This window comes from Phaethon aethereus, assembly GCF_964289735.1.
Source record: "Phaethon aethereus genome assembly, chromosome: 12".
Classification (NCBI taxonomy): Eukaryota; Metazoa; Chordata; class Aves; order Phaethontiformes; family Phaethontidae; genus Phaethon; species Phaethon aethereus.
In genome coordinates this window covers 19,555,678-19,574,636 of record NC_138588.1, presented here as the reverse complement: position 1 = coordinate 19,574,636, position 18,959 = coordinate 19,555,678, and the positions used below count along the sequence as shown (strand labels likewise).

General features: G+C 42.8%; 2 protein-coding genes across 3 annotated transcripts in view; both read right to left on the bottom strand.

Annotated features, from left to right (window-relative positions):
• On the bottom strand, nt 1-3,362 carry FBXL22 (F-box and leucine rich repeat protein 22; the record flags this gene model as incomplete). Its single annotated transcript, XM_082005164.1, has 2 exons — nt 1-346; nt 3,028-3,362. 2 exons carry the CDS (start codon nt 3,360-3,362, stop codon nt 1-3), a joined length of 681 nt encoding a protein of 226 aa, XP_081861290.1.
• Nucleotides 3,363-9,036: 5,674 nt separating this feature from the next.
• Nucleotides 9,037-18,959, bottom strand: part of USP3 (ubiquitin specific peptidase 3) — a 45,040-nt gene continuing 35,117 nt past the window's right edge. For both annotated transcript variants that reach the window (XM_082004939.1, XM_082004940.1), the window contains 7 exons: nt 14,718-14,864; nt 12,645-12,751; nt 12,375-12,455; nt 11,282-11,400; nt 10,997-11,110; nt 10,812-10,879; nt 9,037-9,265 (listed from right to left, as the gene is read on the bottom strand). In XM_082004939.1, coding sequence (XP_081861065.1) covers nt 9,100-9,265; nt 10,812-10,879; nt 10,997-11,110; nt 11,282-11,400; nt 12,375-12,455; nt 12,645-12,751; nt 14,718-14,864 — 802 coding nt within the window. In that variant the 3' untranslated portion in view covers nt 9,037-9,099. The remainder of the gene's footprint in view (nt 9,266-10,811; nt 10,880-10,996; nt 11,111-11,281; nt 11,401-12,374; nt 12,456-12,644; nt 12,752-14,717; nt 14,865-18,959) is intronic.

The window sequence follows — 18,959 nt, the reverse complement described above, 5'->3', positions numbered from 1 at the left end:
TTACAGCTGAACCAATTTTCTAGATGCTTTTTCAAGCATCAGCTTTTTTTCTGGCTTATTGTCTGGAATCATGTTAGCACTCCTTTCTGCTCTCAGCATTACGGAAGGGCATTTTTCCCTCACTCTCTCTAGTCCGGTTTGTGTTACGTTCCGGCAGAAATCCACGTGGAGCGTTCGCAGTGATCCCCCATAGAGGGTCACTGCTTCTAGTGTCTGGTCAGTGATCCGCACACAGTTTTCCAGTTTGAGTGTCTTGAGGTTTGGGCAGTTCTTGAGAAGCAGCAAGATGCAGTCGTCTGTAACATGGCCGCAACCAGAGAGGGTCAGAGAGAGCAGGTTTGGACACCTGAAAACATGATCGTTAACAGGTGAGATGCGGGGAAAAATAAGTAATAGAGCTTGGAGAAGCTAGTATTGTCAAGAATAAATGTCAATGTTAGAAAAATACCTCCTCTTCCATCAGCAGGGCTAAGAATGCATGAGCAGGTGGGGGCGTATGTGGATCTTAATGCTTAGCTTTACTAATCGCAAAACTTACCTTCTTTGCTTTCTCTGTCAGTAGCAGCCTCTATAGCTCAGGTGACACAGTGGAGAAGGGGATGTGAGTGCCTATTTAAGCTGCAGCTGCATTGTTTTTTCTGAAGAAGTTGCTTGGCGCTGCGCTTCTCTGAGCACAGAGAATGAAGACACAGTAGAGACGAGATTCAAGTCGGGATGGATTTGGGGAGAATTGAGTGAAGAGGCTGCCGTGTAGACAATGCTGAGCACGGGCCAGTGAGACACTCCCACTCTGGATCTTACGGGGACTAATGGGTGTATTTCAGCTCCTTGGATTTACTGCATAGGTGCCAGCTACTAACTAAGAGTGTTGATGTTTGAACCCCACACACCTCTTAAACCATCCTTCAAGTCACCGAAACTTGGCAAGAGCTCTGCTGTTAAAACAATGACGTGGCGAATTAACAAAGCTTTTCTCTCTTGTTGCTTGGGTAGACCTGGGAAAGTGCAGAAAAGGCCTGTTTCGAGTCAGTGTGTTGATGACTTACACTAATAGTCCTTGTGTAGAAGACTGGAGCAAGAGCAGTTACGACTAGCTGTTGTGCTGACCAGCCTGCAAAGCCTTTTGTACAGCGCTTGGTTTCTGCCTTACACCTCTCTCCAGGTAGCAGCGAGCGGTTCAGCTATCCATCTGTTTAGCGAAATGCAGCTTCATGTTTCTCTATTAGCACAAGGACTTCTTTAGGCTCTGTTACTGCAGGGGAAAATGATTGTAGCAAGATCACAAGTTGATCTTGAGAGACCTGTGGACAGAACTGTTAGCCAGCCTCCATCCTGCAAGAACTGCAAGGTGTCTGCAAGCACTTCTGTAATAAAGATTTGTGCTTGCAGCCTCTATCGGGGTTTTAGGTGTACGGCAGCAGTGGGGGCAAGGGCTCTGCCATCACCACAGCGTGTTCTTTTCTCCTCAAACACTGCTACAATACAACGTTCCACCTCGCCCCACCGCCTCGCTGCTGCTTGACTTCACCTTTTGAGCAGAGGCGATAAAGTGAGATCATGTCAGCTGCGTGCTCTTATTGCTACTCCTTCCCTTTACACTTACAAACAGGTAGAAAAACAAATGGTTTAAAAGCGGGCAAGGTCAAGAAAGGTTCCGACCTGCCATCTCGCTTCCTCAACAGAAGAGAAGTACTCCAAACTCAGGTAGAAAAGGTAGATGTCTGTTTCATTTGCATTTTTCTTTGCACAGGATGCTAGGAATTTTGTTGGGATAGAAACGCTTTCAGTGCGTTGCTGCAAAAAAAGGCAGGAACTTGTCTGTCTTGGGCTGAAGTGGAGAGGGGGGGCAGGACAAGTATTTTTTAAGAGTTCACTTTAACTTGTGGAAACGAATCCATGTAAGGCTGAATGGTATTTACTGGATTTTGATGGATGTTCGGATTGCCTACTACACTACAGGCTTTGCCTTGAATTGTGTCCAGCAACCAGTTTGGGGTTATGGAAGCTGCAGAGGAGAAGGGCACTTAAACTATTTCTGCAGAGCTGTGGTCTTGCCTTCTCGTTCTGAATCCCAATTTGTAATGGCAAAAAATGGAAATAGTGAAGTGTGGCCTCAGGGTAGACATTCCAAACTGACATTTATCAGTTCCTTGTGAAAATTTGTACTTGCAACTTAAATGTCTGGTTTGAGATTGCAGTGTTGCTGGTTCTCACCAAGACACTGCGTCCTCTCAGTATCCTATAATTTGTTGGGGTTTTTAGATTGTTACTTCCCAACAGAACTTTTTGCCTGCCTTCTTGTGGCTGCGCTGTTTCAGGATGGGCACCAACACGCCCCTTTCAGCTCTAATCTAGGACCACAGCCATGCTGGGTGTTACTGAAACACTAGGATTGCCTCCACCCCGTTTGCTCCTCCTAATGTAATTAAATTTTTTTTTTTTTCCTTAGAGCTGCTTTATAGTAGTAAAGCTGTTGTAAGAAATGGTGTGCACCCAGAGCTGCTTTTCCATAGTGCTAGTTCTTTTCCTTTACTGTATTTTATAAGAAGCTAAGATAGAGTTAAATTTCAGCATGAAAGCAATACGTACTTCTTAGAAAGAAACAAATGCGGTGTGTTTGATGAACTTGGTTTTGTTACGGCATGTATTCGCTATTGGAAATCATGTCTTTTCTGTAGGGCCACCCCATGCCCCCGCCGCCCCGGACAATGCTGTGCACCGCCAGAACAGTATGTTTAAGTAAGCAGCGATTTAGTAGGCAGTGGTGCACTTTCCTGTAATAATTATTCATTCCTCCAAAAAAAAAAAAAAAAAAGGTAGGGAAAAAACAGGCTTAAGGAAAGTCAATATGAAGTATACACTGTTGCCGCTATAAAACCAGTTTAAGACTGTATTAAAACTGCAAAGTCAAAGCACTCACGTACTTAATGCTCCATTTCAGGTAGGATATATGGAGTAGAGAGTATAAATAGCTCTGAATTCTTTCATTGCAAGGCAGATGTAGCGTTTCACACCCAAGGAACGTACCTGTTGCAAACTTCTAGTAAAAAATCATTGACAGTGTTTTCGTGCCTGTTACAGAAGTCTTTCTGGAAATTGTTTTTCATCCAGTCCTCAATGTTACACACCTTGACTCTCTCTGAATACCAGCAGATGGATAAGTATTTTAAAGCAGGTCCCAGGAGAAAATTATCCTTCTTTAGTTCCACTGGAGAATGAAAGTTCAACAAAGACCACAGTAAAGGATCCTGAAACACTTCTAGCAACTGGTGACACGTTTTTGCTAAACTTTTTCTACTGTTTTTGTCCAGAAAAGAAAATAGATGTAAAAGGCACTCCCGATTCAGCTGGGTTATATGCATAGCCCCTCAGAGCGTGGTAGAAAGACGGCAGTCTCCTGGCCTTGTGGAGTACCGGCAGTGCTGGAGGGGGCTCGGAATCACCAGAAGGCTGTTGCACATATATGGTTGTGGAACGGTGTTTATTTTTGGCAAACAACTGGTGCAGAAGCCAAGACCAGGGAAGGGAAAAGAAACGTGCGTGCATGAAACTGTTGCTCTGTTTCTACAAGGGAATGGAATGGGCATGTGGAATAGCAGCACTTGACTTTCATGGAATGCTTCCTTAAAAGGGATTTTGGTTTTTTCCCTTGTAGGCACTCCTCTAAGTTTAGCAAAGTTCTTGTACTGGGGGCTGTAGCTACAGCTGCAAGGAGCAGCTTTACCAGCCTCTCACATTTGGAGGATTGGGCTTTCTGAGGCGAAGTTTGTTTTTGCAGCGCACAACAGTTTTAGCCTTTACTTGTTCATGGATTTTTTTTCCTAAGGTTGGACTTCTGCTTCGTGTTCAAGGACTGTTATACCGGATAATGAAATTTCACAAACTGCTTGTAGAACGAGTTGAAAAATTCCCTGGGTGGTTTAAAGCACACCGCCACACACAGAGTCTGCAGCTTCAATTTAGAAGCCCCAGACTTACGGGCAGCTTCCTGCAGAGTGTTACTTGAATAAACAAAGCTAGCTGTTTGTCTCCCTGCCTTCTGCATGGGGAAGGCAGCGGTACACAGCAAGGCGTGTCTGGGAGCAGCAAGTCTATGTTTAGCTGCTTGTAGGCTTGTGCTTTTAATAGATGTCTTCTATTCAGCTTGAGTTTTTCTTGTGTTGTTTTAGTAGCTTCAGTCGTGTTGCTGTAGAGGTGGAAGTTTTGGTGGGAAAAGGCTATATAGAATTGGTTTTGGGAGTAAATGGCTCTGTTTCCCAGTAAAGGGAGAAACTCGCAGAAAGCCTCTCCTAGAAGAAAAACAAAGCTACAGCCAATGGCAGGTTAGAATTAAAAGCAACGATGAAGAGCCCCGCATACACCTTTTAGGTTTGTTTGTGAAACAAAACCACTGCATATGAAGGTGGCTTATGCCCATGGCTCTGTGGTGTTAAGACGAGAAAATACATTTAACTAATCGGTAGGTATTAACAGCGCTGCAGGAATTTTTCAATTAAGTGGCTCGCACATTTTCAGGAGCTGAGAGATTTTATAGAGCTGTGCATTTTAATTAGGTTTGTTTCAGTATAGGACAGATAACCAATGTCGATCTTTCCCTCTTACCATGATAATGAAGTTTGAAATTCAACTCTGAGAAAACAAGATTTGAAATTCGTTTGTGGCCTGCAGCAATTACTTCAGCTTCTTACCTGTGCTTGGGTAATGTCTATGCCTACACACAGTGGCTCAAAGGCAAGCCAACTGTGGATCTGCTTAATTCTTTAGAGTTAGTAGTTTTCTACTACATACGTACGGTAAGCTGTACTTAGCTTTTTGGTTTCCTAGCCTTCATCATTTAATATTCTCCTTGAACTGAGGAGGAGATTCCTGCTCCCCGCCCGTGCTCAGAAACAGGCTATGGACAGAGGCACAAGTACTTCATGAAGCCAGGACAGGGCCAGGAAGAGTAGAAGATTCCACATACCAGGTAAGCCAGGCGCTAGAAGACCGCAGCTTAGCTTAAACGGTGGGCCAGCAGTTGTTGTTCTTCATTCTCATCCTAGCATTTTCAACTCTCACTCTGTCCCCTCACCCTTTTCAGAACTTACCTTCATTGTTGAGCAGGTTTAAATAGTCGAGACTGCTTGCGGTTGTAATACGCACAGGAATATTATTTATTTTTAAAAACCCAACAAGCAAGCAAGCTCCAATGACAAGGTTACCGGTGCTAGGCTGGACTCTGTCCACACAGAGCACACACGCCATGATTTGACATAAAAATGAACAGCTGTTAAAAGGCCCTTGAAAATTGAATGGCAGGTAGATCCTGTCTTTGGGTTAAGATGCTAAAAATGGTGGGAACACTTCAGTTGGCTTTGTTTCGTTTTCCCCCAAACAAGGTACAATACTCTGCCTGCAGAAGGACAAGAAGAGTTTCTAAGGAAAGGAGACGCTTTAATGGCACATTTTCCATAAACGCACTCTGTGAATGAGACATAATTCACATTCAACCTGGAAATGCTCCAGAAACACACAAGATGAGCACAGTCAGTAAGCCTCAGCGAACATTACACGCTAGATTTTAATGGTAAACAAACAACTATGGCACTACAGTACTTGAGGATAGCCTAAAGCACAATTGGAATCCATTTTCAAGGTGCCGATTATCTCATCAGTAAGACACAGACACATCAGTTATGAGACGTTGTCGGGGAAACTTCTGAACACCACGTGTTATGCTTTCCATTGATGTAGTAAATCCTTATAAATGGCCTCCTGCTTTTCGTATAAGTCAGTCCCCTGTCCCTGCCTGTCTGAAAGTTTCAAATTCTCCTCTCAAGCTGGCATCTTGTCGCCACCTGGAAAGCACCTTCTGACCGTATGATGAGAAGGAGCTCCCTTTGTAAGTGCCTTAATTAGAGTTTCGCAAAATGCCGCACTGAACAGCTCGCTATACAACACACTAAAGCGGAAGTATCCGGAGGGCTGGAGACTTTGCAGTTTTGTTTCACATAAATCTTGGCTCCAGTTGTATACGTGGCTAAACAATTACTAACAAATGGACAACTTTTGAGCAGACAAATTTTGGTGAAAAATCTGCAAGTCTTTGACCTGTAGAGAGCAGGTGTTGCAAGAAAAAAATTCTTGCTAGTTTAGTGTGTACTATGATCAGCAGTAATTAGAAAAAAGAAACATTTGGCTTAAATGAAATGAGATATCCCCATTCCCCCCCCCCCCCCCAGTAGATAAATATAGGATATACAATAAGGTTAAAAATTTAATACTAGGCCAGGTGCAGTATATGTTGCTGGTTCAGTGCTCAGTTATGTTTTTTTTTTGTTTGGGTTTTTTTTAATTTTTTGACACCACACTGAATAGAATACAGTGGATAAGCAAAGTTCTCCACAAGGAAGAGAAATACTTGTGTTGCCACAACAAATTGTTCATACTGTCTATCTGTGTTTGCAGTGGGAGGAAGTCAAATTAGGAAAGGACTTACAATGTACTTGTTCCAGCAAAGCATATGGCCGAGTCCTTATCAGCACCTGCGGCAAGAACAAGCCTGATGTGATTGCATGGCGTTCCCATGGCCGTCTCTCAAACGGACCGTGCTGGATAGATATCATTGCCCAAGACCTTAATGTTACTGAGCAAGTGTTACAGGAAGGATATAGTGAAATGAGAACTTAACTCTCACCCAAATAATTAACTAACTGGAGAAGCAGAAGCTGCTGAAAAAAATAAGTGAATGTTGCTGAAGATTACAAATTGAAAGTTTCTAAAAATACAGAAAGGCACATTTACATCACTGGTTTGCGAGAACACTGCATACCCCTGAGTGCTGTAAGTTAAACTGCTTCTGGGCTGTAGCTAATTAAGCTTTGCATTCTCAAAACTAAAATTCTAAAGCACTCCAGTCCATGCACAGACAAAATGCAGCTATAGCCAGAACAATCTACTGAACTCCCCAACTACCTGTGAGCAGTAAGGCCGCCCGTTGGGGTAATAACGCGGTAGGGTCCTTCACATGCCCCGCGCACCAATGAAGTCTCTCAAATACCTTTTCCTGCCTGGATAAATGGTAACGGCTCCCTATTCTGATGTGAAGGCAGGCTCTGGCTGCAAAAAACGAAGAAATGGTAGGTGACAAACTGTCTACAATTTAAAGCAGTGAACAGTTCTATTTATTGTTTGGCTTAAGTAAAAGACGACATCCTTATATATGTCACGTAAGGTATCAAATAATAATCACTATAGGTTTTAAGTAGTGTACAGTTTACATAGCCATATACCATTAGCAATGCTGAATACTTTCTGCAGCTTTATATGAAGCCACTTTCTCTCTTTCCTGGCTTAAGATGCTGTGAAAAAGCTGTGACAACTGACATTTTAGAAAACGCGTGATTGCCATCGCTCTCTATGCTTGTCGGCGTACAGCTAGGAGGTAACGCACAGCAAGGAAATGGAGGCGTACACCATGGGTACAGTCTGTAGGGAAACTTTACTGTGTACGACCGTGTCTTCCAGAAGCGTTAACTAAAAAGGGTAATCGGATTTTGCTGGAGTTCTCGCACGTTTCCAGACTACTCTATTTTTGCTGTTACCACAACTAAAAGGTGCCGTTTGACTGTGTGACTCGACAGTAAGTAAATTCCGCTCTTGCTACCACGCTTTTGAGACTTCAGGAGTGTCCGGTTCCTCGCTAGGCCACGGAGGCTAGCTAGAAAGGAGGGGCTGGGGGAAGAGAACTGAAATGTAGCATGCGTCAAGTTTCAGATTTTGTGGGGACTCCCCCAGCTTTTGCAATACTGGTTTTCCTCCCCACCTGTTTTAAATCTTAGTAGCTGACTTCCACCCTCCAGAACAGCAGGCCAGCTAAAATTCAGTTTGGTTTTTGAACAGAAATCTTTCTCCGTTACCTAGCCAAGTTTTAGAAATTGTATCATGCCTCCAGTGCTCGCCGAGAGACTGTAAAGAAAGATCCCACCCTGGGCCCATGCGTCAACACGACAGCTGCCCGAGTCTGAGTCTGCTCCAGTCACCAAGCAGTCCTGGCTCATCGCCTCCCCTCGGGCAGGCGATGCTGCGAGCATCTCCCCTTCAGTTTGCATGTGGGCTGATAAAACGTTTGCCATGCGAAGCACCTGGGACGCCATCGGCTTCCTTTCAGTTGTCAGCGAACTGCAGGCATTTAGTTGCCAGGAGCTCTATCTAGGCCTAGCTGGGGGTCCCACCGCCCGGAAGTCTCCAAGTAAGTAAGTGTTCGTGATCAAATGGCAGGATGACGGTCTAAACCAAGAAGTGGCTAAGGCAATTCTGGTTCCGTTAAAACAAACATCATCAATCTCAACACAATTTAGCCATGTATAGATCTTAAGATACTTACTTTTTTTAAATCTGAAGGGGGGGGGGGGGGGGGGAGGGCCAAGCATGTATGAGGAATACTTGGAAGTAAACTGCAGCATTGATGCAATTGAACCAACTGTTTATTTACAACGATTCCTGAAAGTCAGCAGCCTGAATACACACCAATATAGCAGCAGTTACCTTGTCTATGTAATGATGCCACATCTCCTCTCTTCTGCAGACAAAGAATGATTGTTCAGAGGTCACTGTTTAGTTTCTTGCACGAGGGAAAATAGTACGTGCAAACAATTCCTTGATTTAAAGGGATTAAATCATATCTACGTAACCGCTGTGAGAACAGCGTGAAGTTGTATTGCTCTTCTAATCAGAAGTACATTTATCTTGCTCGTAAGGAGGATAGAAAGCTTCTCGGATGTAAATGTGCCTTTAGAAAGTGAGAACTGAAAACATTAATATAAAAAGGTCAAATAACTAAGTATTTCATGAAACTATATATATAAAAATTGAGTTATCACAACTAAAGCAGCAAATCAAAATCTGCTGAGGTTTTCTGGTATAACAACTAAAAAAAAGTTAGTTTGTGTCCAAGTTCAGTAAGTCAAATGCTACCATTGACACAACAAAACTAAAACCCACAAGAGGAAATTGAAAAGTGCACAATGAAATTAATAGTCTTGGATATCAAGTATTTATGGAAAAATGGAAATGTTTTGTCCGGTGGACTTGATGATAAGTAAGAATTAAGGGGAGGTATTAAAGTTTATCTGATCCAGATTTGGCTTGCCGTTCCACGTAGAAGAGGATGTAGGCCTTGGCCTTTACCACAGTCTCCTCGTCGGTCAAAGTTACAGTACTGTCGTTGAAATGGAACCAGCGGCCTTCATGAGCTGCGTAGGCGGTGTAATGTCCAGAGCCAACGCTGTCAGTGGAGGGGAGGCGGAGAAAGAAAGGACAATCAGAAGGAGACAGACCACCTCAGTTGCCGATGCCTTTTCTGTTAGCCCTAAGAGACTTCGAGCAACCAGAGGAAGAAAGGAACTGAGCGCCCTCCACAACAGTTGGTAAGACGCTTCCCCTCGTACTCTGGGGGGCTCAGAGGTCTCCAAATGAAGTTTTATGTTCGTTAAGTAAAATAATCACTTACTGGGATGAGTGGAAAGGTTTTTTTTCATATGAACTTACTAGCATCCCATAGTTTTCTGCAAGCAAGGCTTCTTGCAACACTGAACTTCATGTTTGCCTACATAAAACCCAAGTCTATTACCCACTGTTATTCGAGCAGTAGCTTATACAAATTTCACTATGCTGTATTTTCAGAAACACACACACACACACAATCAAAAGCACTCACAGCAACACAAATCCCTGAATACCAAGATGACAATTTTTCAAGTTCTCTTAAACAGATGCATGTCTTGGAGCTGTATTTCTTGCATCTAACATACCAGAACTACAAACCCATCAATTTTCATTGCCAGCTTTTGCTTGCTTGCATGTTGTAACACACACCCATGCTTCCAACCATCTAATTCCATTCTAATCACATGACCAGCTTTCCTTTGCTGTCCTACAACTTTGCAGCACCAGTCAGCGGCACTGTGGTGCTACAAGGGCTGCCCTTCACTAGTCTAATCTTTCTGAGAGTCCAAACTGTTCTGCCAGAGAAGGCCAGAGGAGGGAGGGGCTTTCTGAAAAGATCTTCTCGTTTAGCGTCTTTAAATTAAATTCGGGCATCAGCAAGGTTTTGAACTAATGGGCTGTAGTTTCTTTGAGAAAACTTCTTCCACAGCTCCCACCTGTAGAGTAATTGCCTAAACAACAAGAACATGCTTCTCTCCAGATAAAACAGTTCTCTTGTCCCCACTACTGTTACTCTCAACAGATCCATCCGGGGCTGTGAAAAGGAAAAACCCAAAACAGAAACCTGGCAACTTTACTTCAAAACATGAATACTAGCCAACCTTGTGGCACGCCTGTTAGCAGTCGCTCCTGTAGGAAGGAGAGAAGGTAAAATGCAGAGTAATGGCTTTTGCTGGGCCAATCTTAAGCCTACAATGGTCCCAAACATGCACACACGCTCTTTTGGCACATGCCTTTCAGAGTGAATACACGAGGAAAAAGTATTTCTGCTTTGTACTAAGCATTTCAAGGCGAGGCCTTCAATTCTGGATGGTCCCTTGAGAATTCTTCACTCACCCTCTTGGTTTATGGTTTTCCACTCCTAGAGGAACTAGACTACTTTTACTCTGTCTCACGCTTCTAGTCACTATCCCCAAAGACTGCCAGTGGGCATTCACAGGAATGACTACAGATCCATCCAGAGTTAAATTCAGCCTAGTTCCAGCAGTAAAAACACACACACAGACATTCACTAGGGACAGAACAACCTTCGCTAATGCTGTGGGTACTCCATCTCAGTGGGGAGAAGGTCTCTGCCAAGAAGCCTGCTTACTCCATGTACTCACCCGGAACCATGATGCACGACGACAGCAGCAAGGTCATACAGGCAGCTTTCTGGACCACTGTTTTCAGGCTGTGGTTAGAAAGAAAACTCTTCAGATCTCAATAGCACCTACGATAATTTGTAATACAGACAGACACACGTGTCGCGGAACAAATTTCTGCAGAAAGCATCGGTGAGTCTTCATACCTCTAACAAGTAGCATTTCATGTCTAGGCCTCGTAAGGGAAACTCAACATATGTATCAACCTTGTTTCTCAGATACGCTGTCCAGTGAAATCGTTTCAAGTGTAAGCATAGCACCTACAGGGTTAAAAAGAAAAATGGATGCATTAGAGGAAGAGGTTGAACTTGGTGCTAGACATGTGCAATGGCCTATGGGAGGGTTGGGGTTAGGTGGTGTTCTACTAATGGTTCAGTTGTTACTTCCTTCCACGTACTGTCACGCTGTTAACTTTTCAAGCTTACACAAACCTTTGGTAGTTTCTGAATCCAGAATTTTTTGGTGGACTTCTGTTTCTTTTTGCATTTGTGACACATATACAGCTCGGTCTCATCAAGTTCTTCCAGGTCTGTAAAACTGCGAAGACAATCTAAAAAAGAACAAGGTACAACAAACAAAACACCCACACAAAGAAAGAAACCCGATTCAAGATGACATCAGGGGGTTTATTTTGGTAACATGAACTACAACAACTACAGCAATATAGAAAAGGTGTGCATATCTGCTGCAGTCGTTCTAGTTATTATGGGCATTTGTACAGCAAGAAGCTGTGTCATAGCGAGTTTTAATACAGTAACGTGTTGTAACATCCAGCATTCCCTGTTCCCAAAAACACAGCTATAAGCAGTTCAGGAGAAAGGCTGGCATTCACAAAACCTCCCACCTTCCAAACCAGATTCTGTCCAACATTCAGCACAACTGTTTTCAAAAGAAACTAAATGACTCTCTAACAGAAACTGTTTACCTTTCGAAGATGATTTGGCTTTAGGTACAAAGCCAACAGAGAAAATAATGGGGGTTTGATTAACAGTAGCAGCAAGTATATTCACGAATCTGTAAAAATTTACATCCTTTAAAATGAGGTCAATAACAGCACTAACTACTGCCGAACTTTGCAGGATTTTATGTATGTTGGTCGAAAAGCTGAACACCCAAGAGCCATCTATGCGCAAGGGGCACACGCTTCTAAGCGCCGAGCCTTCGCAAATGCCCGCGGGCACCAATGCAGATGAGTGGCAGCTGCCAAGACTGGAATACACTAGAGAACTACTCTGATCACAAAAAGAAAAACCTCTGCTGGAATCCGTCTTGCTATTTAGCTGACCTCTGGAAGCACTTCTCAGCCCCACTTTATCACAGTAGCACGTCGATACGCAGTGACTGGGGTAAAACCTGCACAGAAAATGGTTTTGGCATCTTCTACCACAGAATCTCATCAAACTAGATGGCACGTGGCACCAAGTGACACCCTTGGTGCAAGCCTGACTCCTCTGAAATAGATGGTCTTCTGAAGAGTATATATTCTTAGTCCTGGTAATGATTCCATCATCCAAGCGCTCTTACCTCGTAGTGTGCACATTGGTCCGTTTTCCTGATTTTTAGTACGTTTATTTCTGAACTGACTTGGAATATCTAGCGAAAGGTCTAGAAAACCAAAAAATAATAATAAAAAAAACATTAGGGCTGAATAAAACCAATGCCTAATCTTTTCAGGCTAAAACTCAGGTTCAGTCATGTGACATGTAAATATATCAAGCTTCAGCTTCATTTTTCTTCTTTAAGTCAAGTCAGTCAGCCAGCCAGCCAGCATTTTGAAAGCAAGAGGCATCTTACCTAGGAATGGGTCAAACTTTCTAGATTCAGTCCCACATATTAGGCAGTTGACTTCATTTTGAAGAATGCCTCCAAAAATTGCCGTGACAACAGTAGATGCTCCATTTCTAAACAAACCACATCATCAGAGAGGTAAAGTCAGTCAATGTCTGAGCTTCATTTTCAATATCTGTTACATGTTTACTGCTTACAACTTACAGCTACTAGGCAGAGCAGTTTTGTCCATGGGTAATAAACAGCGACCAAGCTGACTCACCCCAGAACTGTATAGTGCAAGTATTTGGCTGCTGTAACACTTGTGCTTTATCTTGTGCACCTAAAGAAAGTGCGAACCACACGTGCTCTAAGCAGATGCTCAAAATTCCAGCGGGGAAAGTATGCTGGTTGATGGCATTTCTACAATGGAGAGCTGATGCTCACCAGGGTACACAGCATTTTAGCCCGGTAACTAAGGCTGTTTCTGAAACAAAAATTCTTCCCTCTTAGGTCAGTCGAGCATATTTTTGTTTGAATGCTACACCCTTCATTCCAAGTAATTTTGACTACTTACTTAAAGCGTATGTCTGCACTTCACATCCAAAGAAAGACAGCTTAAGTTGCATTAAGATATGCTAACCAATATGCATCATCATCATTGTTCTCTATGCTTTCATTACTTTCTTACTTAATCTTTTTAGCAGACCATGTACTGGACTGACTTCTCATAGTCCCATTAAAAAAAAATAATTTTAAGTGATATTACTCTACAACTTCTAAGCTTGCTTGTTGTTTGTGCTTGCAGAGCTGACACCCCAAGCCTGCAGAAACCCGTGTTCCTTATCTGCACTCCACCTACCTCTTTACAGTTAATTAAGTGGAATGCTTCTTGTTGAGCAGAAGGAAATGGCTACCCAAATAAACTGGCCTTTAAGAAGAGAGCGTTCACAGCACATTTATTCCTTTACTGGAGTCATTTAAGTGTATTTATGTGCTTACTCCACCTCACCATGCTCTTGAGCAGCCAAAGTTACAGTTACTGTATGTGAGCGAAGTTTAAGTTCTGCGTGGGTGTTTGTTGTCATTCAAAATGTTGACAAAACAAAAGTGGTTGAGTTTTCAAACACACTTCAATTCTAAGAACATTTTAGGATTCTTCTGTGGGATTTTTAAGTATCAGCAAAGCAACGTAAATATTGCAAAACGAGCACGGTCCAAACTCCAGGCTTTCCCTAATGAAGCACCTATAAAATCCCGCATCTCTCAGACCAGCTTACTATGCCCTAATCGGTATAAGAAGGGAAAACTCACTCAACTCTTACATAGGGAATCCAGGGACTTAGGGACCAAATGCGCAGGCTGAACTCACTTAACAGTCCTTCCTGAAGCAAATTAAAATGTTTTCTCTCTCTGACAGTTTCAATCTGAGAGAAAACACATCTGGGACAGAATTCAGAAACAACTATTTTGAGAAGTACAGCAAGAGGAATGAAGCATGTGGATTACCTCTGTCTCAGGACATGCAGGAACATGAAAATCAAAATTACCAGGAAAAAAAGCTTTAACTGTGTCAAGCGATATGCAAATATAGCAAGATCATCTGCCGGAAAATTGTCTTCAAACCGTAGCTGTATTGCTCAGTCATTAACCCAGGAGGGCTGCTGACAACTTACTTTACTTAAACCTACAAAGAAATACTTGGTGACCTTTTTTGCTCCTGTACCATTCAGGCCATCCACCACCCTAAGACAGATTGTCTGAAGAGAAGAAAGAATTCTGTATGGGTATAGAATAGAAAATACAGAATTGGTTCTTTTTTATTTCTGAAAGACTAATGAATTACAATGGATTTACAGCTGAGCCTGTGCGCTCACTCACACCTATGAAAAACGCCAGTCCTTTTGAGAGGAAGCACATCCTCTAGGATGCTAAGCCTTTAGAACCTGCAGCTTTGTAATTTGTAACATTACAGAGGCACTGAAGAGAACTTACCTAACCAAGGAACCAACCATGATGTTGACATTTTAGATCCACCACATACAGACCCACACAAAGGCATTAAGCATTGGAAGAAATTAAAAAACAAACACCTCTTACATGCAACATTTATTGCTTGCAGACAGACTAGAATTTTCTTGCAAAATTACTGAACGTGAAACACCATTGAAGCCGCCCTGGAGTTCCAGGTGTAGATGGTCCAAAAGGTAACGCATGAACTCGTGGGCATCCTGCTGCTGGTATCCCCTTAAGAGAAAAGGAAACATCAGCAACAAAATCACCAAACATACAGGTTGCTTTAGTGCCGACACATAGAGTCACAGGAAAGAACCTTTGCTTGTTTAATAAAGCTTACAGAGACATACGTATTTTGTGCCAAGTTTTCCAAGTAGCCTTTGGAAACATACTGCTACGCCTAGACAAACTAAGCTATTTTGGTCCTTTGCATCGCTCTCCCTCTCTGCATGTCTCTTTATGAGGATGGAGAAACTCTTAGGAATGTACTTTTTAGATGGGAAGAGACCTTTTAGAAAACAACAGGGAGCAGCAGAAACTAACTGAAAAAGGGAGCAGATGTTGTAAGTCAATTAGCCCCACCAAACTCGGCTGTGCTATCAACATCCTGGGGCTCATACACCCATTAATTCAAAACACACAGGGGTAGCAGTGACATCCCCTCACTCACACAAAGCACTTCTTTTCCTTTGTTACTGACTGCATTTGATTAGTACCCTCGCGGAATTGTTACGAATTGGGTTCACGCAGCACACTGTTCATCCCTGCTTTCAAACTACTACAAATTATAGTCAACACATTGAAACCTCAAACCCGCTCAGGTTCAAAAGAAAGACGCCACAAAACGTATTGTTCATGGGGGATTCTGAGTCAGTCTTTCCACGTGATTGTCATGCAGCCGCTGATCCCACTCACTTTAGTAGTTCCAGGTGTTTGCTCGCCTGCTTGTTCCCCTCCCCACCAAAGCCAGGAATGTAATCTTTGGATTTGTTTTCCACGTGCATCTTTCAACAACAATATGAAGTCTGAAATAATTAGGATGAAAGAGAGATTTCTTTCTTCTCCTAGAGCGAGCTCTATAGCCATGCTCAGAATTGCACACATCCCCTGCATCACCACACACCATTTGTTGGGACAGGGAGGTAATGGTGGGGCATCCAGAGCGCCTCCTGAGCATTTGCATTTGGTAGGATAGGACCTCAGTCTCAGATGTGTCATGCCATCAGCAGCAATGCTGCTCCAAGAGTCACCATTATTATTTCACCACTAGCAAACCTAATGGAGCAGAGAAGCCATCAGGGTGAAATACTTCTTTAAAGCCATTTAAGCTAAATCGCGCGTCATTTTTAACAAACAACTGCTATTCATTTGCCATAAGATGAATTCTGAGATGAAGTAGGAAAGCATACATAGGGAAACAGTGAAAGCTTTGTGCAACACTGGCATAATTACATGCAAGTCTTTGTAGGCCTAGCTGCAGAAATCCCTACGTAGTACAGTTGGCTTTCCCTCTTGTCCATTCTTTTAAGCTGTTTTATCACGCCTTCCTTGCCCCTCTTCCTCCTCACTACTCCACAGAAGTATTGGCGGTAACCGTCACATAGGGATGCCCGGGAAAGAACAGCAGCGATGTTTTTTATGTTGCTGCTCTGGGGATGGAAAATGTCCGTTAAGACTCACGGCACACTACCCCGAGTTGGAGGGAAATGAGAACAGACTCGGTGTAACAGAAGTATGCAATGTGAGGCTGATGTCCTGATATGTCCTACAAAAGTATTGCTAGGAGGTAGGTAACAAAATAAAAAATGAAATACAGCCTTTTCATCTTGTAGAATTACAGTAACATTTTCTTCCAAACTGGCAGCTTTCTAAGAAATCGCTGAGTTTGTATGTAGATTTTACAGCACCCTGAAAAACTTCAGCAGCACTACCTACCTTTCACTGCAGAAAAACTGGCACACAAACACTGCTGTGCTTCAGCAGGCCAGACTCCTGTACAGCCAAAACCAGGGCTTATTCTCCCAAAGTTGCAAAATAATTATACATTATTATGAAACAAAGTAGTGAAACAGAACTTGACTTAACTGTGCACCCTGTAGCATCTTTTTGAAAGTGCCGAGATGACCCAGCATTTGCATAGTTTACCAAATACAGGTATCTTCGATTTAATAAACACATAAGCAATTGTAATAAAACAGCTGATGATCAAAGTTATGGGAAGTCTTCGCTTCAAACACCTTTTCAACATTACATTCCTCATAAAAGAGCTCTGAAAGATAAGGCACACTTGCTCCGCAACAAGTTTGATATGAAATAACTTTTGGAATCGTTCCACATTGTTGGCTGTGCTCCTGCTGCATGTGTTTACACTTGCATACAAATATGTTAATTTCAGATGAAAAATTCTTTGGATTTGTTAAAAAGCAAAGTATAGATACAGATCTGCAAAAGAACACGATGATATGGACAATGCACTGTTTATAAAATAAACTATGATCTTAAAAGCCCTTCAGCAAAAAGCAGTTTCTCTGATAGCCAGCTTGTGTGATAAACCCGATCTCCATCCACCTGAAGCAATTCAGTTCAAGCCCACCTCTGACATTCCTTTTCCCACTGGCAACAAGATAGGATAGAAACAGGAACAGTTACTAGGAAAATAGAGCATACTACGTATACAACAGCAAATCAGCAAAATACACATCTTGCAACTCAACATGAGGCTACAGAACTACCTCGGCATGCAGTAGAACGACAGTAGCAGATGTTGTCCAAAACAGTCAAGGAGCATGACTTCCACAGCAGCACCAAAGCCCAGAGGCACTCCAGTTGTGCTTACAGTAACTATAAATGGTATTCTCTACTCCCTGTACGCAATATGAGACCACGGAGTGCATCAGCAGCAGTTGTTTCTATAACCTGCTTTAAGGCGAAGAGCACTTGCAGGCCTTGGAGGCAGGCACGATGCACCTTTAGCAACCGAAATCTCTTTGGGCTAGGGCTAAGACAATTAAAGCACGTTTCCAACCATGTTTCCTCCCCCTGCCCCATCACTTCAGGCTTCATAAGCCAAAGCGGCTGGCTCGTGGATTAACGTGCTGCTGGCTCCCGCTCGCTTTTACGTGTGTGTCCATCCATCTTTCCCTCCCAATCTCACCAGAAGCGCACAAGGTAGAACTAGAATTGCAGCATCATTAGCTTTTACAAGGTACAACTAAGCACTGAACAAATTCAAACTTGTCCCTGGATCATGTGGGAGCAGGGATCTACTGAGCAGCTGACTCTATTCTCCATGCGATTTAATGAGTAAATTCTGATCACTTAATCACGGACATGCTCCCAGCTAACTGGGAATACAAAGGGAAAGGGGAGAACCCCAACAAACAGCACTTTTTAAAAAGAGACACTTTTTTTAAAACTGTGATCAAACCCACAGTGCTGAAAATTTGCTTGAGGAACTTTAATGAACTGGTTTCTCACTTAGTCTAACAAGAATTATAGCGAAGATTGTAATTGGGAAACTGGTCAAGGACATTACGGACAATGTTCATTTGCCTATCGTGTTTTGGTCGCTGCTTGCAACTACTGGTGTTAAACTTCCTTGATTCTCATAAGCCAAGTGAAACATATTTGGCAGTGTGAAGAATAGTTCACAAAATAGATCTGCATTATTCGGGTTACTTGTTGAGCAGATGTGTTCACAGCATCTTTTCAGCACTGCTGGAGATGTAACAGATAAGAGAACATCTTTACTACCTGAGAACACGGAGCAACTTACCTTCATCACAATATATCCTAACAGGTTTCAGTGCTCCTTTGAAAGAGGTTCAGGGGCCAGGACAGGGAGACCTTGGAGAGGAACGATACTTCGATTTACTTGGGTAACCGTCTTTTTTCCCTTTCTTTCTAGCGTCTCTTTTTTTTTTTTTTTGTCAGTATGGGCACAAAATGCCTATTATGCACAAGATTTTTTTTCTTACAGCCCTTACTTCATGTCCAGCTGGTGACTACAGTATTTTGAGAGAATCAAGGAAGTTTCAACCAGTATGTTTGCATTTAGGCCTGTAGGTGCTGTACCTTTTTTAATCTGGCTTACACCACTTTCTTACTGCAGCCAAGCTTGGGTTCTGTTAACACCATGCACTTGGCACTTACCTACCAGTCATTATCTTGGTTCTTCTGCCCTTTGGAGCACTGGCTCAAGGGTACAACTACTGCTGTTTTAGTATTTGAGATGTTTGTCCTCTCCCACACTGCTACATGTAGCATGCGGTAGAAGGGCGGGGCAAAAAAAGTACTACCTATGAACACAAAACTGTCGATCAAAGT